The 18,805-nt window shown below is 44.7% G+C and overlaps 1 protein-coding gene and 1 long non-coding RNA gene across 2 annotated transcripts in view; one reads left to right on the forward strand and one right to left on the reverse strand.

Annotated features, from left to right (window-relative positions):
• OSTF1 (osteoclast stimulating factor 1) overlaps positions 1–18,805 on the reverse strand; it is a 76,124-nt gene that overhangs the window by 28,451 nt on the left and 28,868 nt on the right. The window contains exons 3-5 of the mRNA XM_030193727.1: positions 8,175–8,221; positions 5,757–5,807; positions 4,521–4,584 (exon numbers count right to left, since the gene is read on the reverse strand). Coding sequence (XP_030049587.1) covers positions 4,521–4,584; positions 5,757–5,807; positions 8,175–8,221 — 162 coding nt within the window. The remainder of the gene's footprint in view (positions 1–4,520; positions 4,585–5,756; positions 5,808–8,174; positions 8,222–18,805) is intronic.
• LOC115463324 lies at positions 139–13,720 on the forward strand. The gene is made up of 3 exons (XR_003941025.1): positions 139–220; positions 3,025–3,030; positions 13,710–13,720. It is a non-coding gene; the product is annotated as an uncharacterized LOC115463324 (long non-coding RNA).

The raw sequence follows: 18,805 nt of genomic DNA on the forward strand, positions 1-18,805 counted from the left end.
TTATGTTAGTTGTATATCATACCTACTTTTGCTTTCCCTTTCAGTTCTAGATACAGTTTTACATCTTGTGATAGAATTTACAGGGAATACTTCATCTCAGTAGCATTTAAAGGGTACAGTTATTAATGTGGGTTACTGTAAGACATTTTATTTTAACACTAACTGGTGTTATTTTAGCACAGATCCTTTTTTATGTAGTGAGACCTAGTTACTAATAACAGTAAAATAATATTTCTTAACAGTAGTCCACATGCTAACTCTCCCCCCAAAATGTTTCATTAGATCCAATTAAAACCATGATTATGCTAGAGGTAGGTGGCCAGCCAGTATATGGTACCCAGAGGGCAATCCACCAAACACAGACTGCCCAATATTCAAATTGATTTAAAATGATTGTTTGTCCTGGGCTAGCTGCAAATATTTAGCCAGACAGTGCCACTGAATATCCACAGTTAGAGCCCCTTTTACCAAGTTGTGGTAAAAGGGGCCCTGTGGTTGCATTGGCATGTGGATTCACTGTGTGCCAAGGCCCCCTTTTACCACAATGCATAAAAGGCTTTTATTTTTAAGGGAAATGGCCCTGCGGTAAGTGAACCAATTGCCGAGCGGCCATTTCCTGGGGCAGCCCTTACTGCCACCATTTAGGAGGCAGTAAGGGCTCCCACGCTATCCCAGCACTAGAAAATAAAAATGCATTTTCTAATGCCAGAGTTGGTACACAGCCCAGCGGTAGGCCTGATTTGCGGCCTGCCAATGCAGCAGTGGCCCTAACGCCCTTTAGTAAAAGGGCCCCTTAGTGCCTAAGCTGAAACTAGCTAATTTGTAGGCGGTCCAGAGGTGGAATTGGCACTTAAGCAGTTAAGAACTGATATTCAACCCTTAACTGCATAAGATAGCTGCATAAATTGGGTCACATAAAAAGCTGTCCTATCTTTATGCAGTTCAACTTATATGGTTAAGTGCTGAATACAGCCGGTCACATCAGTGGCGTAGCCAGACCTGACATTCTGGGTGGGCCCAAAGCTAATATGGGTGGGCACTATGTATATAGGTTTGAATAGTGTTTCTTAGAATACTACACACTAATGCCTTAGAATGCACTTGATGGGTTTCTAAGCCTGCCCAACTGCTGACCTGCATCAACATAAACCACATACATACTTAATGGAAAAAAAAACAATATTTTAATATACAATTACATTATGCCATATCTTAAACTTGACCAGACATAAGGCCACTATAATGGATCTTGCAATATAATCAGAGCAATGAAATTTATCTGTTTCCCAGCATCAGCCTTTCCCTTCCCCACCATACTTTCCCGTTGCTAGGTATGAGCCCTACCCTACCCCCCAGGAAAGCTTAGTGCACACCCACATTATCTCCCTCGTTTGCCACGAATACCTGCTTTTTTCTATCTTCCAGACAAGAAGCAAACCAGGAAAAAACAGTCCCCCCACTTCCAACTGGTGTCATCTAATCAATTCAAACCCAGGCCACTCACTTTTGTAGTCGTCGCGCTCCCTCTTCACTTTGGCCAGCACTTTGTAGAGCGCCCGGATCTCGGGCGTGATGGTGTCGATCTGGATGCCCACTCCGTCCGGGTGGGTCCAGGTGACTCCGGGGCCTTGCATGGTCTCTAGGCCGTCTCCGGTGCGCCGCACGTGGGTGTAGCTCCAGATGGTGCTGGGCAGGCTGGAGGAGGGGGGGGGTGCTGGGATCGGGCTCTGTCTGCGAGCTCTGCTCCCAGTAGTAGGTGTGGAAGCAGCTGCTCAGCTGCTTCTGTAGGAGGCGGTTGCGGCACTCCAACTCGTGCACCTTGGCCAGGAAGCAGCAGAAGCGCACGTTCAGCGTCTTCAGCAGGTGGATATCGGAGCCCAGGTCATGGCGCAGCGCGAGGGTAACAGGCAGCTCCGCTCTTCTCTGCCGCATCCATCCGGCCCTCTGATGCACTTCCTGTTTAGTAGGGCCGGATGGACGCGGCAGAGAGGAACGGAGCTGCCTGTTTGAATGGCAGTGCAGCGCTGCGCGACGAGCGAAAAAAAAAAAAGAGCGGGGAGAAGAGAAGCACAATTTCAGGGCAGGCACTGACAGGCAACGCTGATCGCTGCCTCCCGGACGGCCATTCCCTGGAGCCGCGGGAGAAAAGGCAGCGACAGCGATGAAGGATTTGGATGGGTGGGCCTGGAGGGAAAGTGGGTGGGCCTGGGCCCGTCCAGGCCCACCCGTGGCTACGCCCCTGGGTCACATATTCCTGGATATTCAATGCCAATGCCCAGATATGGGCCAGCACTGAATATCTGGAATGAATTCGTCAACAGCCAAAAAGCCGCTGACCACCGCCAGCTGATTATCAGCCAGAGAAAAAAATTAAGTTATATTTTTGCATTTGCACTCTTTTATATATTTTTAAAAATTTTATCTTTATACATTTTCCAAAATTCAAATTGCACTAACTTGTGACAACAGAAAAAAAAAAACTTGAAACAAGGTAATACAAACAATTATCCAAAATCTTTGCACACCATAGAAAGAAAAAAGGGGAGCCGAAAGGAAAAAGAAAACAGAGGCAAAAGACTAAAGGCCCTGTGTACTAAGCCGCGCTGTAGGCACACTAAGGGCCCCCATTTACTAAGCAACGTAGGCACCTACGCACGCACAACGAAAGCCAAATTGGAGTTACCGCCCGGTTACCTCTTGGCCCTTGCAGTAATTTCAATTTTGGCGCGCATCCGCTACGCGGATCTGAAAAATATTTTTTATTTTCTGGCATGCGTAGCAGCCGCATTCCAAATGGCATTTGACGCGCGTAGATCATTACCGCCCAAATTCTTTACCGCTAGGTCTACGGCTGGTGGTAAGGTCTCAGACCCAAAATGAACGAAGGTGCTACTCCGGCGCTGAAGAAGACTCTCTTCGGCTGGCGGGGTTCGGGGACCCCCACCAGCAAACAAGGTATCTGATGTGGCGGCGGGGCAGGCGGTGATGGCGGGGGAGGGTTGGTGGTGAGAGGAGGGGTTCAAGGGGATTGTCGGCAGGCCAGCAGGGGGATCCAATGAGGCGGCAGCGGCGGGGGGTGGGGCGGCTAAACAGTGCCCCCACCTCGGGCTCTGGACCCCTCTCCCGGCGAGGTCTGGCTATGCCCCTGATTTGTACCCCGCACTTTCCCCACACACAGCAGGTTCAATGCGGCTTACATAGTAAATAGAATTACAGAGTCTTGTAAGGAAAATAATACTAACTGTAATAAACATAATAATAGTAAGGTTTTAAGAATATATGATTTGGATATGGGAAGGTAAACAAAGATAGGATAGGCAAAAGGAAAGGAGATTGGGAGGGGTATGGTGTAGGAAAGATGGAGAAGGAAAGACTGGAGGATGAGTATAAGGAGATTGGGAGACAAGGTCAAAGGTATAATTGGTGTCAGAGTCAGCGTCAGTGTCAGAGCAGGAGTTGTGTAGATGGGCTGATAAGATTAAGTTGGGTCGTTAGGGTAAGTTTGCTTGAAGAGATGTGTCTTCAACATTTTCCTGAAGGTTAGATAGTCATTAATTGTTCGGATGGATCTTGGTAGAGCATTCCAAAGCTGGCTGCCCAGAAAGGAGAAACTGGATGCATAGTAGGTTTTGTATTTAATTACTCTGCAGTTGGGAAGGTGTAAATTGAGGTAAGTACGTGAGGACATTGATCTGTTTCTGATTGGGAGGTCGATTAAGTCATTCATGTAACTAGGTGATTCTCCGTTTATGATCTTATGAATCATTGTATGGACCTTGAAATGTATTCTCTCTTTGATGGGGTGCCAGTGAATGTAGAAAAGAGTCCCTTGATTCTGGGAAATTAAATTTGGCAAAGTCCTCAAGTTTTTCAGCACTCTTTCTTAGAAGAAGGAACTGGATTCCTTCATCAACAGGGGGGGATGAAAATCATTCAGTCTTTGAGTCTTCTGAAGTTGGTGACGGTCTTAGCCTGCTGGAAAATCAGTGGTTCTGAAAAATGGGTGGAATCCACAAGATGCTGGATCCTGTTTCTTCCAACTTGTGCTGTAAACAATAAACTATTTTGTTGTCCTAAAGACTGGAAACTCTCATTTCTGCCAAATTTTCATTACTGTAGTAACAAACAGTACTTATTTAGTAAAACCTGGCCTCAAGGAAAATACCTGGATAAAAGGCTAAGGCATAGAGCCAAAATACTCAATTGTGGCACTTCAGCCCAACTCCAATCCACACTAGATCTTTTCAATATCTATGCTTCCCATTTCCTGCCCCAATCACATTTTATGTACTGTTCTTCCCAATATTTAAGTTTTGTTTGCTTTGCTCATACCTTCCTTTCTTCGTGTACCTCTTAATTAACTTCCCTTGCTCTTATCTCCTTCTTACATTTGAAACTAAACTTATCTGAACAGTACAATGTCCACATTTAAGTTAACTGAAAACTTTCAGTTTTACCAAATCAACAGTAGCAAAAATCTTCAAAGAGAATCATAATTTCCATAAACTGCCCAAACTTACCATAGTTGCTGGGAATGAGTCCGGTCCTTCTTTTACAAGTCCCTTTCCACCAATTTGTGTCACTCTGTGTGGATGACATGCTTAAGTTTCATAAAATCATTCATTGAAGTATCATATTAATTAATAATATCATATTAATTAATAATATTTATTTATATATACAATAACAGTAGAACAGCCTAATAGCTATGACCATGGGTAGGGAATTTAGATTTAGTTCATGCCTTCTTCATTAATAGCTCAAGCTGAGTTGTAGTCAGGCAACATTCCCCTCTAAGCAGATAACAGAAGATCACCACCATAATAAGCCAGTGGGTTTCGGAAGTGATTCTCAGCACAAATCTGCATCCCACCGCTAAGAGGCTCTGCTTCTCAAATAGCACTTGCTTATGAGTAACATAGCACAGCCAGAGGCAAGAAACAGAAGCCACATGGCCTAGATATCTTGCAGTCACAGAACCAAAAAAAAAAAAACAGACACACAGGGAACGGATATGGAGGAAGAGCACAGCCAGGCGCATGGACCCAGATGGACTAGAGAAGGCCTACAGCCTGTGAGGTAGAGGTGTGAAAAGCAGTAGATCATATGAGTCAAGGTTGGGATGCTGAACCTGTGAGTTGGAAAGATTTTACCAGGGTCAAGTTGGGACAGATGGTGGGAAAGAGCATTCCTGGATTGGTTTAGACTAGAGAATGGAGGGGCAAACACCTGGATTGTCCTGGGAAGAGAACATCTGGCTCAGAAAGGAGGTGATAAAAAAGACTGTCTAGTTTGAGAGCGGAATAGAGAGAGTACCTAAACTGGGAAGGGAGGGAGAGCGATCAAGTGAGAATGAGTGATAGGATCAAGATGGGAGGGGAGGACTGCAGGGAAAGGATTGGGGCTTGGGAGAGAGGGTTGAGAGGGGGATAGGGAAATACAGTCTGAGTGTTGAGCGTAAAAGGAGAAAGTGGGAAGGCATCACACCTGGGGGAAATGGTTTCAGGCTGGGAAGGCACAGAAGGAGATTGGTGGGGGTAGGCAATAGGGAGGGGTTAGGATGTAAAATATGATGATAGTTATGAGGTGAACACTGAATGGTGGGCCTCAGCTGTGGGAAACACAACAAATGATGTGGGGAGATGGTAGGGAAGTGAGAGGTTGTTGCTGTGCTCAGAGTTGGGAGAGGGCAATTTATGAGCCCTTAGAGAATTCAATAGGTGTCAGCTAGTAGTATATACTTGCCATAAGCTTACCATGTCTGATATGTAGAGAATGTCACCTTCTTCAAAATATAATTCATCAGGCTGGAAGGAAGAACATACTCATCACTCTAGATCATCTGAACTGTCTTGCTGAAAAATTCAGCAAGCATGAATTCCACTGTGAGCACTAGAGTTTTATGTGCAATTACATAATCCACCAGGAATCATCAGGCTGCAAGATCCACTAACGAAAACAAGTCAATACAGCATACAGGGCCCTTTTTACCAAGCTGTGACAAAAGGGGATGGCGCTGGCATCGGTGTGTGCTTTACTCGTGCGCCGAGTCCCCGTTTTACCACAACTAGTAAAAGGGAAGTCTCACCTTTCTGCAGAAAATGGCTGTGCGGCAAGTAAAGCACTTGTCGCGTGGCCATTTCGGGAGGAGCCCTTACCGCCACCCACCTGAGGTGGCAGTAAGGGCTCCCCGTGATAACTCGCAGCACTGCCCGATTACCGCCGAGTACACTCCGTACATGATGGCACGCTAGGGGTGTGGAAGTACTGCCAGGCTGCTGCGGTAGCCCGGTGGTACTTCCTGAAAAGCGAGCGTAAGCCTGCATTGGGCTTACCGCTGCTTAGTAAAAGGAGCCACAGTACCATGTCAGTGACACAATTGGATACTACTGTACAAACTAAAAACACAGCTCATTATGAACTCACTGTAATTTAATCCTTACTACAGTCTTGATCCTTTTGAACTCTCACTTTCCAGTCCTTAAAATGTCAGGTCTCATATAATGGGTAAAGCTGACCCCTGTTTAGAAGCACCAAATAGAAAGGTCTTTTACATCTCAGAAACTACCCAGAAATGTGGCCTAAGTGAAACTGCAGAAATGTAATTAACAAATTGTGTAATTCCTAAATTTTACAGTGATTGGAGCACTTCTGCAGGATTTTTAACCTTTTACCATCTCCTGGGGTGCTGCAGCAAAGATAAGAGAATTAGAGCTTCAGGATTTTTCAGTCCCTCGGCAGTTGTCTAGTGAAGACAAATAGGGAATTAAAGGTGGGAAAAAAAAAGGACCAGGGCATAAGATGGTAAGATGTGCCATAATATTAACTTGCTGGGAGGCTCAGACATTATACATTAGATATATGAACCTTTACTCTTATAGGACTAAAAATTATTGTCTTGAGCAAAAAATTGTTTTGTTGTTATATATTAGTTTATACTTTTTGCTCTCCAAAACTGAGATTTTTCATTTCCTTACCTAGACAATATGAAGTTCTCCTAGTTATGTGTACTTTTCCAGCAAAATTCTACTTGCTTAAAAAGCGAGTGCAAGTGACTGTGCATACTTTCACTATGAAAATGACAGCCATTTGAAGGTATGCATGTACTTCCAGGTTAAAAAAAAAACAAACTAAGCTTGATCTTGTTCCCACACCGGGAGTTGTGAATTAGCCCCTCAATGAGAGAGAGTGAAAAAAAGCGTAGTTATTGAATTAATTTACTGCTGCTCACCCTCAGGCCATTATCCAGTCTTAACATCTCTGCCATATTTTTAAATTCCAGCTTCTATTATCTAATCCCAGTCTTCTCTTCCTGAACAAATCACCTGCATGCTGCCTATATTTCTGCACGCTTTATAGAACTGACCCTTAAACATTTAATTTTTTGTTTGCTAACCAAATTACGCTCCCCAAGAATACCCCTTTTAAAGTGCAGCTAACAATGTACATTTAACCAGCTGAAAATCCAAGTTAGGAAGATGTAACCAGTCTGCCTGTATCTCCCAGCTGTACCCACATAGTTACAGACTAAGGGCCCCTTTTACCAAGCTGTGGCAAAAGGAGGGCTGCGCTGGCATCGGCGCATGCTTTTCACACGCTCCAAGGCCCCCTTTTACCACAGTGGGTAAAAGAGAAGTCTTTCTTTCCTGCAGGAAATGGCTGTGCGGCAAATAAAGCACTTGCCGCACGGCCATTTCGGGGGAGAGGGGAGCCCTTACCGCTACCCACTGAGGTGGCGGTAAGGCCTCCAGCGCTAACCTGGCAGTACAGGGCAGCACGCGGCACTGGCCGATTACCGCCAGGTACACCCTGGTGTTACAAAAATTAATATATTTTTGTAGCGCCGGATATGACGGCGCACTAGGGGTGGGAAGTACTGCTGGGCTGCTGTGGTAGCCTGGCGGTACTTCCTGTTTAGCAAGTGGTAAGCCCACATTGGGCTTACATAAGTACATAAGTACATAAGTAGTGCCATACTGGGAAAGACCAAAGGTCCATCTAGCCCAGCATCCTGTCACCGACAGTGGCCAATCCAGGTCAAGGGCACCTGGCACGCTCCCCAAACGTAAAAACATTCCAGACAAGTTATACCTAAAAATGCGCTTAGTAAAAGGGGCCCTAAATCATTGGAAGTTTACCCCTTATAGTGACAAAAATTTGAAAGAAACACTTACTGTTCTGGGCTCAAAACTGTACAGAGCTCTGAAGACCTTGACTTGCCCTAAAAAAAAAAAAAAGGAGAGGTAAAAGAAAACATAGGTTGTCAGGAATATGTGGTTACTGAACAGAGATTTATTTGCCTTTACCAAGAACACTTGCCCACTGAATGTCAATCTAAATTCCAGTCTTCTAAAGTCAAAAGACAATCGTTTCATTTCACTCCCCTCCCTATCCTAAGTTTGCCATTCTCGCATTGGGGGGGGGGGGGGATACATATTACTACCCTGTAACCTGTGCTTTTTTGAACATTTACGCCTATGTTTACTAAGGTGCACTATAGGCATGTAGCGTGGTTAACAAACATTAATGGTTAATGCGCATTAAATGCCAATGTGCCCATAGAAATGTATAAGCGTGTTAGCGTTTAACACGCCTTAACTTTAAAGGCGCGTTAAAAACGCTAACGCACCTTAGTAAACATACCCCTTAATGTACAGAGAAAGGATATTTAGTACACAGCACAAATAGAAAGATGTCATCAGGCTGCTGGAACCATTCCAGTTCATCATTTTCCTGTGGATATCTATTTCTTGTAACCGACCAAAAGGAGCAAGCTTTAGCTTATACAGCCACTCTATGAAGTGCAAGGAGGCATTTATCACTGGGAATTTCTCATTTTCCAAAATATATTCTGCATATGTGGCATTGCATAGGAGGGACTCAATAACTTTCAAATCATTTAATAAAACCTTTATTCAAATAACCATTACAACAGACTTCCAAGATGCTTTATATAACATATTGTAGATTGCTTTCCAGTTCAAGAATACAGTCAAAATAAATAATCATCTCAGGCAGCCAAGAGGCTCATTTTCAAAGCACATAGACTAACAAAGTTACATATGTTTCTATGTAACTTTGTAAGTCTATGTGCTTTGAAAGTGAGTACCCAAATGTCACTGACGTTACAGTTTCAACGACTTTTATGTCACAAAAGTAACCCAATCATTACATCTCACTCCTGTAACTGCTATGCTAAGGGCTATGCTACTATTTTATTTATTTATTTATTTATTTATCTCATTTGTACCCCACAGTTTCCCAACAATGTCAGGCTCAATGTGGCTTACAATGCACCACAGAGGCAGGCACCAATGTAGTAAAATGAAACTAATACAGCAAACCTACAAGAGATAATGGGGAAGAATAGGAATATATGGAGACAGAGGGCAAATTGTGAGGGAAGGGGGATATGTCCAAATGTCTTTAGGTCGGTGTGTTTCCAGCAGTGGAGTCACTGGGAGAGCCCGCAGGGTAGGCACTTCTGAATAACATGGTCTTCAGTGATTTCCGGAAAGTTAGATGATCTGTAGTGGTTTTGATGGACCTCGGCAAAGAGTTGTCAGGAATATGTGGTTACTGAACAGAGATTTATTCGCCTTTACCAAGAACACCTGCCCACTGAATGTCAATCTAAATTCCAGTCTTCTAAAGTCAAACTAATTTTGAATAGAGAAAATACATGTGTCTCCGTCAGGTGTGGTGTATAAGACCACTATTCACTCCTGAAGGCAGGGTGATCCTTAAGTAGCTTGCTATTTTTTTTTATTTGAGTATTGAAACACCGCCCATCACAATTCTAAATCAGCAACAAAATTAGGGTTCTTTTACTAAGGTATGCTAACAATGGCCTGCACAAGCGTAGGGGTGTGTTTTGGACGCGTGCAGGTCCATTTTTCAGCGTGCCTGCAAAAAAGGCCCTTTTTTGCCAAAAATGGACGTGCAGCAAAATAAAAATTGGTGCGTGTCCATTTTGGGCCTGAGACCTTACCGCCACCCGTTCACTTATTGGTAAGGTCTCACGAATTAACTGGGCAGTAATCTTCAGCGTGCGCACACTGCCAATTACCGCTCGGTTAGCACGGTGCATCAGAAAATAAAAAGTATTTTCTGAAGCACGAAAAAAATGGAATTACCACCCGGGGCATGTGGAAGCCAGGCAGTAGTTCCAAATTGACACGCGTTGGATGCACGCAGGTACCTATGAACCTTAGTAAAAGGGTCTCTAAAGCTCCCCTACACAGACCCCCCCCCCCCCTCATTCTGTACAACTGGATATTCAAATTATGCTTCACAAACAAAGCTAGGCACCCCGATTTATAGAATAAGGTCAATCGTATGCGCAACTTAATTTAATGATTGGCTGTTAATGGACTTAATATAGAATACTATGGGTTACGTACCTAGGTGCCAAACAGTTAGATGTGAGCGTTTACACCAGTGTTCGACAGGACTTAAGTGCTCTCACCTAAGGTTAGGAGTAAAACTGTGAACTACCCTACTAGTATTCTAGTTATCTATTTATGATATTTATACCCACATTATCCCAAACTGGCTTGGGTTCAATGTGGCTTCCAAGCAATAAACAGCATTGACTAACAATAAAAGGTTAACAAAGGTTAATAAAAGGTTTCTTCAAATCAATCACCTTACTTTCTAATTCTTCCTACTTTCTTACTCATCTATATGTTACAACTTTGCCTTACCCTTCACTACCAATTATAATGTTCTAGTACATATTGTGTTGTCATTGCAAGTAGTATACCATGCCATACTTTGTATTTTGTTCAAATATTTTTACTGCTCTAATTGCCTCCTGCTCATGTTTGATCTATTCTTACTGTACACCGCCTTGAGTGAATTCCTTCAAAAAGGCAGTAAATAAATCCTAATAAATAATAAATAAATAACAGTAAACAGAAATTTTAAATCACTCCAAAAGACATAGATTATTACAGTTGAATCATATAATGGCAGTTCCAACGTCACCCCAGAGTCTCTGCACAGAATTTTTCCCCACTTGACATATTTAGTGCAACATGGACAGCAGCAGGGAGATCTCTTCAAAACAAGTTAGCTAAAAAGGTTTTGTTCCACTGGACAGCTAGACTCTGGCCAGCTCTGCATTTTAAGCAGTTTCTTGTGACCATAAGAGGTAAAGAGAAGCAGCACTTACTTGTATGTACTATAACTAAGTTTAAAGAGGAAATATAATCTAAAAAAAACTGCAAATAATTCTCCTCTCTCTACAGTAACAGGACAATTGTTCTTTATCCCTCCAGCAGAGATAAAATAATGGGGAAAGCATGAAACACAGAATTCTTGGCAATCCTTCTTCATATACACGCGTGTGTGTATGTGTGTTGGGAGTGGGGGGAGTCGGGGTGTGTGTGTGTACACAACATGTATGTGTACTTTGTATATGTGATTGGAAGAGCAGATGAGAGGATAGGGCTGTTAGAATGGTATTACAGTGAAATAAATCAGTGTGTACATAAAATTGTCCAGATATATTACCTTCTTGATATTAATGTCAAGTTCTGCTGACTTCTGAAAAAAAAAACCCCAAAACAGACCAATTGTCTAACCTCCTGAACCCTCAGAACATCTCATAAGGTCTCCCTAAATGTGTGGACACATAGTATGTGCAAAGGTTAACAATGGCTTAATCTGGCCCTGGCAGGTAGGGATAGTTGTGAGGCACTAGCTTTAGATAAAGCTGGTCCAACCATCAGACAAGACTAGATGGTTGCCTAGAGCAGCAAAGAGCAGCTGCAATCAAAGCAAAACTATAAACCCTAACAGCTACACAAACTCAAAAAACCAGCAGCACATCACTTAATTTTAACTTTTTTGCCATTCTGCCTTCTCCACTGCCCTCCCACTCCCACCGCTGCTGCTTCCAAAGACCAGCACCAGTAGCAAAAGAAAATAATAGCCTCAGGGCCACAGTCTGTATAAGTGCAGCTGCCGGCTCTGTGGGTCCCACCCTCCTCCGACATCACTTCCTGTTCTGGAGAGCACAGGGTGAGAGCAGCAGTCGGCAGCCACGTGTACAAGATACAGCTCTGTTGCTGAACCTGGAAAGCAGCAGCCACTGGGGGCGAGTGAGGAGAGAAGAAATGCTGATTGAAAGGAGGGGGGGAAGAAAGAAAGAGAGGGTGTAAGTTGGATAGAAGTGGGGGTGGTAAGAGGAAAGGTGATGGGCAGAAGGGGACAGAGATCAGGGAGACACTGGATAGAAGGAGAAAGACAGCAAGGAAATGCTGAACAGAAGGGGAAGAGAAAGGGGGACACACTAGTGACTAGATGACAAGGGGACAGAGAGAGGATATGATGAATGGAAGGGGGAGAGAGAGAAGGGGATATGCTGTTTGCCCCTTCCCCTCTCTGCCCCTCCAAAGCGGGCAGATACTGGATGGGATAGAGGAAGGGCGTACTGGATGGAAGGGGGGGAGAGGATATAGTTAGTGAAAGACTGGGGAATAAGAGGAAGAGGAAAGGGAGGGCTGGGGTGAGAGAAAAAAAAGAGATGGAAGGCTACAGGTAGACGCACTAAAGAGAGGGAAATTGAAGACTCTATAGTAAGAATGAATGAAGAGAGGGAGAAAAATAAATGGAAGAATGCTGAGAAGGGAAAAAAACAATGTTACGGATGGATAGTAGAGGAGGTGAAGACAACAGAGGGTGCCTAAAAAATGGAAAATAAGGCGATACCCTTTTATGTGAAATCTGTTTTATTGACGACAAATACAATCAGCAAACATTCAAATGAAAAACAAAGAATTTTGTCATCCTAGAGTTCCACTTTTCTCCCCATCAACCTATCCCTATAACCCTCCCCCTACCCAACCTCCCACCCCTCCTACCCCCACATCCCCCCCTGCCCAACATCCCATCTCTACCCCACCCCAAATTAAGGCACTATCCCAAAACATGGGATCAGACACGTGAATGTCACCCACCCCCACCTATCATAACCAACCCAAATATCCCATAAATAGCATAAGGAGTTACACATCCTGAACAAACTAAAATACACTTACACAAGAGACAAAGTAAAATCGCACAAAAGCATTCTGTTATGCACTGGCGAAATATACAAAATAAAGAAAATACAAAAAGAAGGGACCAAGCCAACACAGCTACAAGCAAGGCCATAGCTCACAGAAGCAGCATCTTAAGTGCCCACTCTGGCTGGGACAGTTTGCAAAAAAAGTTTGCGCTGCCTCCAAAGTAGTAAACAAACAAGTCTTGCCATTATACTCAATTTCAGAGACAGAGCTCAGGACATAGGGGGGCAAAAGTTTTATGAGCAGACAGCACTTTTAGCAGTATAGTCCTAAAACATAAAACTTTCTTATTTTCAAACTCAATTTTGAAAAGGAGAGTATAATCATTGATAAAAGTTTCCACTAATTATCTCTAAATAGTGATTAATCCTAAAAGTATCTGTTCAGGAAACTCTCACTATATTTTTTTATATTTAATATTAATATAATGGAAGGAAAAAAGCCTCAGTAATGCACAACTACAAAAAGGTTGGGAAACGCTGACCTACATCGCACAATGTTCCCTTTAACATCAGGGTAGAAAAGCTGGGAAATAAAATGCATGAGTGGTGTAAAGGTGCAGCGCTGCGTACGCCTTGTAGCGCTATAGAAATGCTAAATAGTAGTAGTAGTAGTATCACACATTTCCTTCAAGAGAACAGCAAAATCTTAAAGTAACTGCTTTCACAATGAAGTGCATATTTTTGCCTGCAATGCTGCATTTCACCCTTCGTATTCACTGACCTGCCTAGGCTGCTTTCACATCATAAAAATCGCTTGCTATTTAAAGCTGGGGCAAAGGTTGCATTAAAAGCCAAATAGCTGAAGGGGCAAAAGCTGCATTCGAGAATGCACTACCTCATTCCCTTAGGAATGAGTCTTTTTCCTGACTTGCAACGTAGCTCTGTTAACACTGGTCTCCTACAGTGTGTGTGGGGGGGGGGGGGCGAGGTGGGAAGCAGGGAAACCATACTGGGTATACTCAGGGCATGCTGTCAGCACAACCTAAGGACAAGAAGTAACACCCACTCTTCAAGCTGCACACTGCATTATTTATACACACTCTAAAACACTTATTTTCCCCAGCCCCATAGAAATCACAGGGGAAACCCCCAACAAGCACATGTCAAAAAATTGCTTATTACAGCTAGAAACCAGACTCCAAAGGACTTTGTAAGTTACAGCATATGAGGAACTACAAGAATGCAAGACCAGCATGCTAATTTCTTTTTCTGCCTCTTCCCAGCAGAGATGCCCTCTATAAAAAATAAAAATAAAAATACAACACACAAGCCCACTCCTTTCCATTACATACGCTATGCCAGTGGTTCCCAAACCTGGTCCTGGAGGCACCCCAGCCAGTCAGGGTTTCAGGATACCCACAATGAATATTCATGAGAGAGATTCGCATGCACTGCCTCCACTGCTTACAAAATTATCTCATGAATATTCATTGTGGTTATCCTGAAAACCTGACTGGCTGGGGTGCCTCCAGGACCAGATTTGGGAACCATTGCACTATGCAATCTCAGAGACGTCAAGGGTGGCCCATCCCAATGCTGGAGATTTACTACCGCAGTGCTGGAGATTGAAGGCCAAATGAGTGAGATTTTTCTCACGAGCCCCAGCCATATCTAAAACTAGTTCTGGCAGATGCACATTCCAAAAACCAATATATTCCAATCAATAAATAAAAAATAAAATTATTTTTCTTCCTTTGTTGTCAGAGTTGCAAAGAGGCCCATCCAGAAAAGTGACATTTACCACCCCAATAAGTGAAATTGAAGATCACGGAGGGCCAGATGCACTAAACTTTATGAGCCATTAACGAGCCAGTGCACTAAATACTTTTTTCCACTAACGCAAACGGAATGCAGATGAGCAAATTGTGTAGGGAAATCTAACGAGAGGTCTGTACTTCTCGTTGGGGCAGTGTGGGCTTGGAAAACTTATAAAATGTTTTAAAAAAAATCGGAAGGGGGTAAAAACGACCAAGTGCTCGTCAGGAGCGTCCTTTATGGACGTCCTTGCCCCCCTCCCCCACCCGAGGTCACCGCCGCTCCCCGCTGCATTGAAATCAGAACTTTACGCAGCCTTGGCCCCCTCCCTTCCTTGAAATGACAGCTTCCCCACCATCCTCTGCACCCCCCCGTGGCCCCGCCCCCGCCACCCCCCCCTTGAGATCGTCGCCACCGCCGCTCCCCCTCCACCCGCCCTCCTCCGTCTGCCACCGGGCCCTCACAGCGCCTCTCACCTCCGTGTGAAGGCGCTGCACCGGCAACAACAGCTGATCGCCTCTCTGGACTTCCCTCCTTTCCTCCCTGGCCCGCCCTCGTCTGACGTAAGAAACTTACGTAAATTACTTACATCAGACGAGGGCGGGCCTCTGCCTTAGACACTCTTGCACCTTTGATGACCCGCCCTGTAAGGCGTACAAAACCCCAACCTTGGCTGACTTCTAATATCCGCTACCTACGTTCCTGTACCCCGCTCCGCCGAACGCCTCTGGCGGAAATCTCGGGCCCTTGCTGATTTCTTACACTTTAAGTTCATGCTGACCTCCTTCCAATCTGCTCTTTTACGTGCCAAACAGGATTATTATATCCAACTGACCAACTCTCTTGGCTCTAATCCTCGACTTCTCTTCACCACATTGAACTCTCTCCTCAAGGTGCCCCCTCCCCCAACTCCCCCTTCATTATCTCCTCAGACCCTTGCTGAATTCTTTCACAACAAGGTTCAAAAGATAAACCTTGCTTTCTCTACCTCACCAGCTCTCCCTCCACTAGTCCGTTCCCCTCTCTCTCCTTCCCCTCATTCCCTTTCCTCCTTTCCTGAAGTTACTATTGAGGAAACTACACTTCTCCTTTCTTCCTCAAAATGTACCACCTGTTCCTCTGATCCCATTCCCACCCACCTTCTTAATGCCATCTCTCCTACTCTTATTCCTTTTATCTGTCACATTCTCAACCTCTCACTTTCCACTGCGACTGTCCCTGCTGCCTTTAAACATGCTGTGGTCACACCTCTCCTTAAGAAGCCTTCACTTGACCCTACTTGTCCCTCTAATTACCGACCCATCTCCCTCCTTCCTTTTCTCTCCAAATTACTTGAGCGTGCTGTTCACCGCCGCTGCCTTGATTTTCTCTCCTCACATGCTATTCTTGACCCATTACAATCTGGTTTTCGCCCTCTCCACTCAACCGAAACCTGCACTTACTAAAGTCTCCAATGACCTATTACTGGCTAAATCCAGAGGTCAATATTCCATCCTCATTCTTCTGATCTTTCCGCTGCTTTTGACACTGTCGATCACAGCATACTTCTCGATAACCCTGTCCTCACTTGGATTCCAGGGCTCTGTCCTTTCCTGGTTCTCTTCCTACCTCTCCCTCCGCACCTTTAGTGTTCACTCTGGTGGATCCTCTTCTACTTCTATCCCTCTGCCTGTCGGCGTACCTCAGGGTTCTGTTCTTGGTCCCTCCTCTTTTCTATCTACACTTCTTCCCTTGGTTCATTAATCTCATCCATGGCTTTTCCTACCATCTCTATGCTGATGACTCCCAAATCTACCTTTCTACCCCTGATATCTCACCTTGCATCCAAACCAAAGTTTCAGCGTGCTTGTCTGACATTGCTGCCTGGATGTCTCAACGCCACCTGAAATTAAATATGACCAAAACCGAGCTTCTCATTTTCCCCCCCAAACCCACCTCCCCGCTCCCCCCATTTTCTATTTCTGTTGATGGCTCTCTCATTCTCCCTGTCTCCTCAGCTCGAAACCTTGGGTCATCTTTGACTCTTCTCTCTCCTTCTCTGCTCATATCCAGCAGACCGCCAAGACCTGTCGTTTCTTTCTTTACAACATCCGTAAAATCCGCCCCTTTCTTTCCGAGCACTCTACCAAAACCCTCATCCACACCCTTGTCACCTCTCGTTTAGACTACTGTAATCTGCTTCTTGCTGGCCTCCCACTTAGTCACCTCTCCCCTCTCCAGTCGGTTTAAAACTCTGCTGCCCGTCTCATCTTCCGCCAGGGTCGCTTTACTCATACTACCCCTCTCCTCAAGACCCTTCACTGGCTCCCTATCCGTTTTCCGCATCCTGTTCAACTTCTTCTACTAACCTATAAATGTATTCACTCTGCTGCTCCCCGGTATCTCTCCACACTCGTCCTTCCCTACACCCCTTCCCGTGCACTCCGCTCCATGGATAAATCCTTCTTATCTGTTCCCTTCTCCACTACTGCCAACTCCAGACTTCGCGCCTTCTGTCTCGCTGCACCCTACGCCTGGAATAAACTTCCTGAGCCCCTAAGTCTTGCCCCATCCTTGGCCACCTTTAAATCTAGACTGAAAGCCCACCTCTTTAACATTGCTTTTGACTCGTAACCACTTGTAACCACTCGCCTCCACCTACCCTCCTCTCTTCCTTCCCGTTCACATTAATTATTTGATTTGCTTACTTTATTTATTTTTTGTCTATTAGATTGTAAGCTCTTTGAGCAGGGACTGTCTTTCTTCTATGTTTGTGCAGCGCTGCGTATGCCTTGTAGCGCTATAGAAATGCTAAATAGTAGTAGTAGTAGGAAAGGAGGGAAGTCCAGAGAGGCGATCAGCTGTTGTTGCCGGTGCAATGCCTTCACACGGAGGTGAGAGGCGCTCTGAGGGCCCGGTGGCAGAAGGAGGGGGTGGGTGGAGGGGGGAGCGGCGGCGGAGACGACCTCGGGGGGCGGGGCCACAAGGGGACAGAGGATGGCGGGGAAGCTGTCATTTCAAGGAAGGAAGGAAGGGAGGGGGGCCGGGGCTGCGTAAAGTTCTGATTTCAATGCAGGGGGGAGCGAGGAGCAGCGGCGGCGACCTCGAGCGGGGGGGGGGGGGGGCAAGGCCGTCCATAAAGGACGTTTTTTTTTTACGTCCCTGGCATGCGCAGAGCAGTCAGCATAATGCTTGGCTGCTCTGCGCATGCTCTACCAGCCGATTATCCGACGGTTTTACGAAGGATTAGAGAATGCAAGTGGAGTTGCAACGAGCAGCTGATTTGCATTCCCTTTCCTTCATGCATAGCCGTTCCCTACCGATTCGCTATGGAATTCGGTACGGCTCTAACGACGACTTTAGTGCATCCCCCCCTGAGTGAGGTTTTTCTCACAGTGCAGTCAATCTATACATTTGAAATGGTGGTGAAGGGACTGAAGTCCAAGGAAGGGCTGCCAGCTACACTTATTGAAAAGTAATGCCTTTATGTGCCTTCATGGATGACAAGTTATATATTTTAAACACAATTATTTCAAACATTTAACACTAAACCACATACAAACCTATAGAAAGAATTCAACTGTATTTAAAGATCCCACATCTGGCAGTTAAACTTGATCACACACACACGTCTGCTATAAAGACAACTACCTCAACACACTACAGATTATGCAACATTTTCTAAAACTTCGTCTGATGTTATGACAACCTAAAATTAGATTAAAGTTTTGGTGTCACTTCAGTAAGGCCAACACTTAATCCCTCCACTACAAAACACTATGCAGAAACTTGTGTAAAAACACATTCAGAACCTTACCATACCTTAACAGCACTAACTCCCAAGACTCAAAAAGCGACAACCTTATGCATGAAAAGGCAGCACTATAAATATTATACCATGCCTAAAACACCAAGATACTACCTATTGAAAAAAAACACACAACAAGCATGACTGCAACAAGATCTCTACACAGGCATTACAAGCTAGCAGAGTAC

The sequence above is a fragment of the Microcaecilia unicolor genome, chromosome 2 (genome assembly GCF_901765095.1).
Source record: "Microcaecilia unicolor chromosome 2, aMicUni1.1, whole genome shotgun sequence".
Classification (NCBI taxonomy): domain Eukaryota; kingdom Metazoa; phylum Chordata; class Amphibia; order Gymnophiona; family Siphonopidae; genus Microcaecilia; species Microcaecilia unicolor.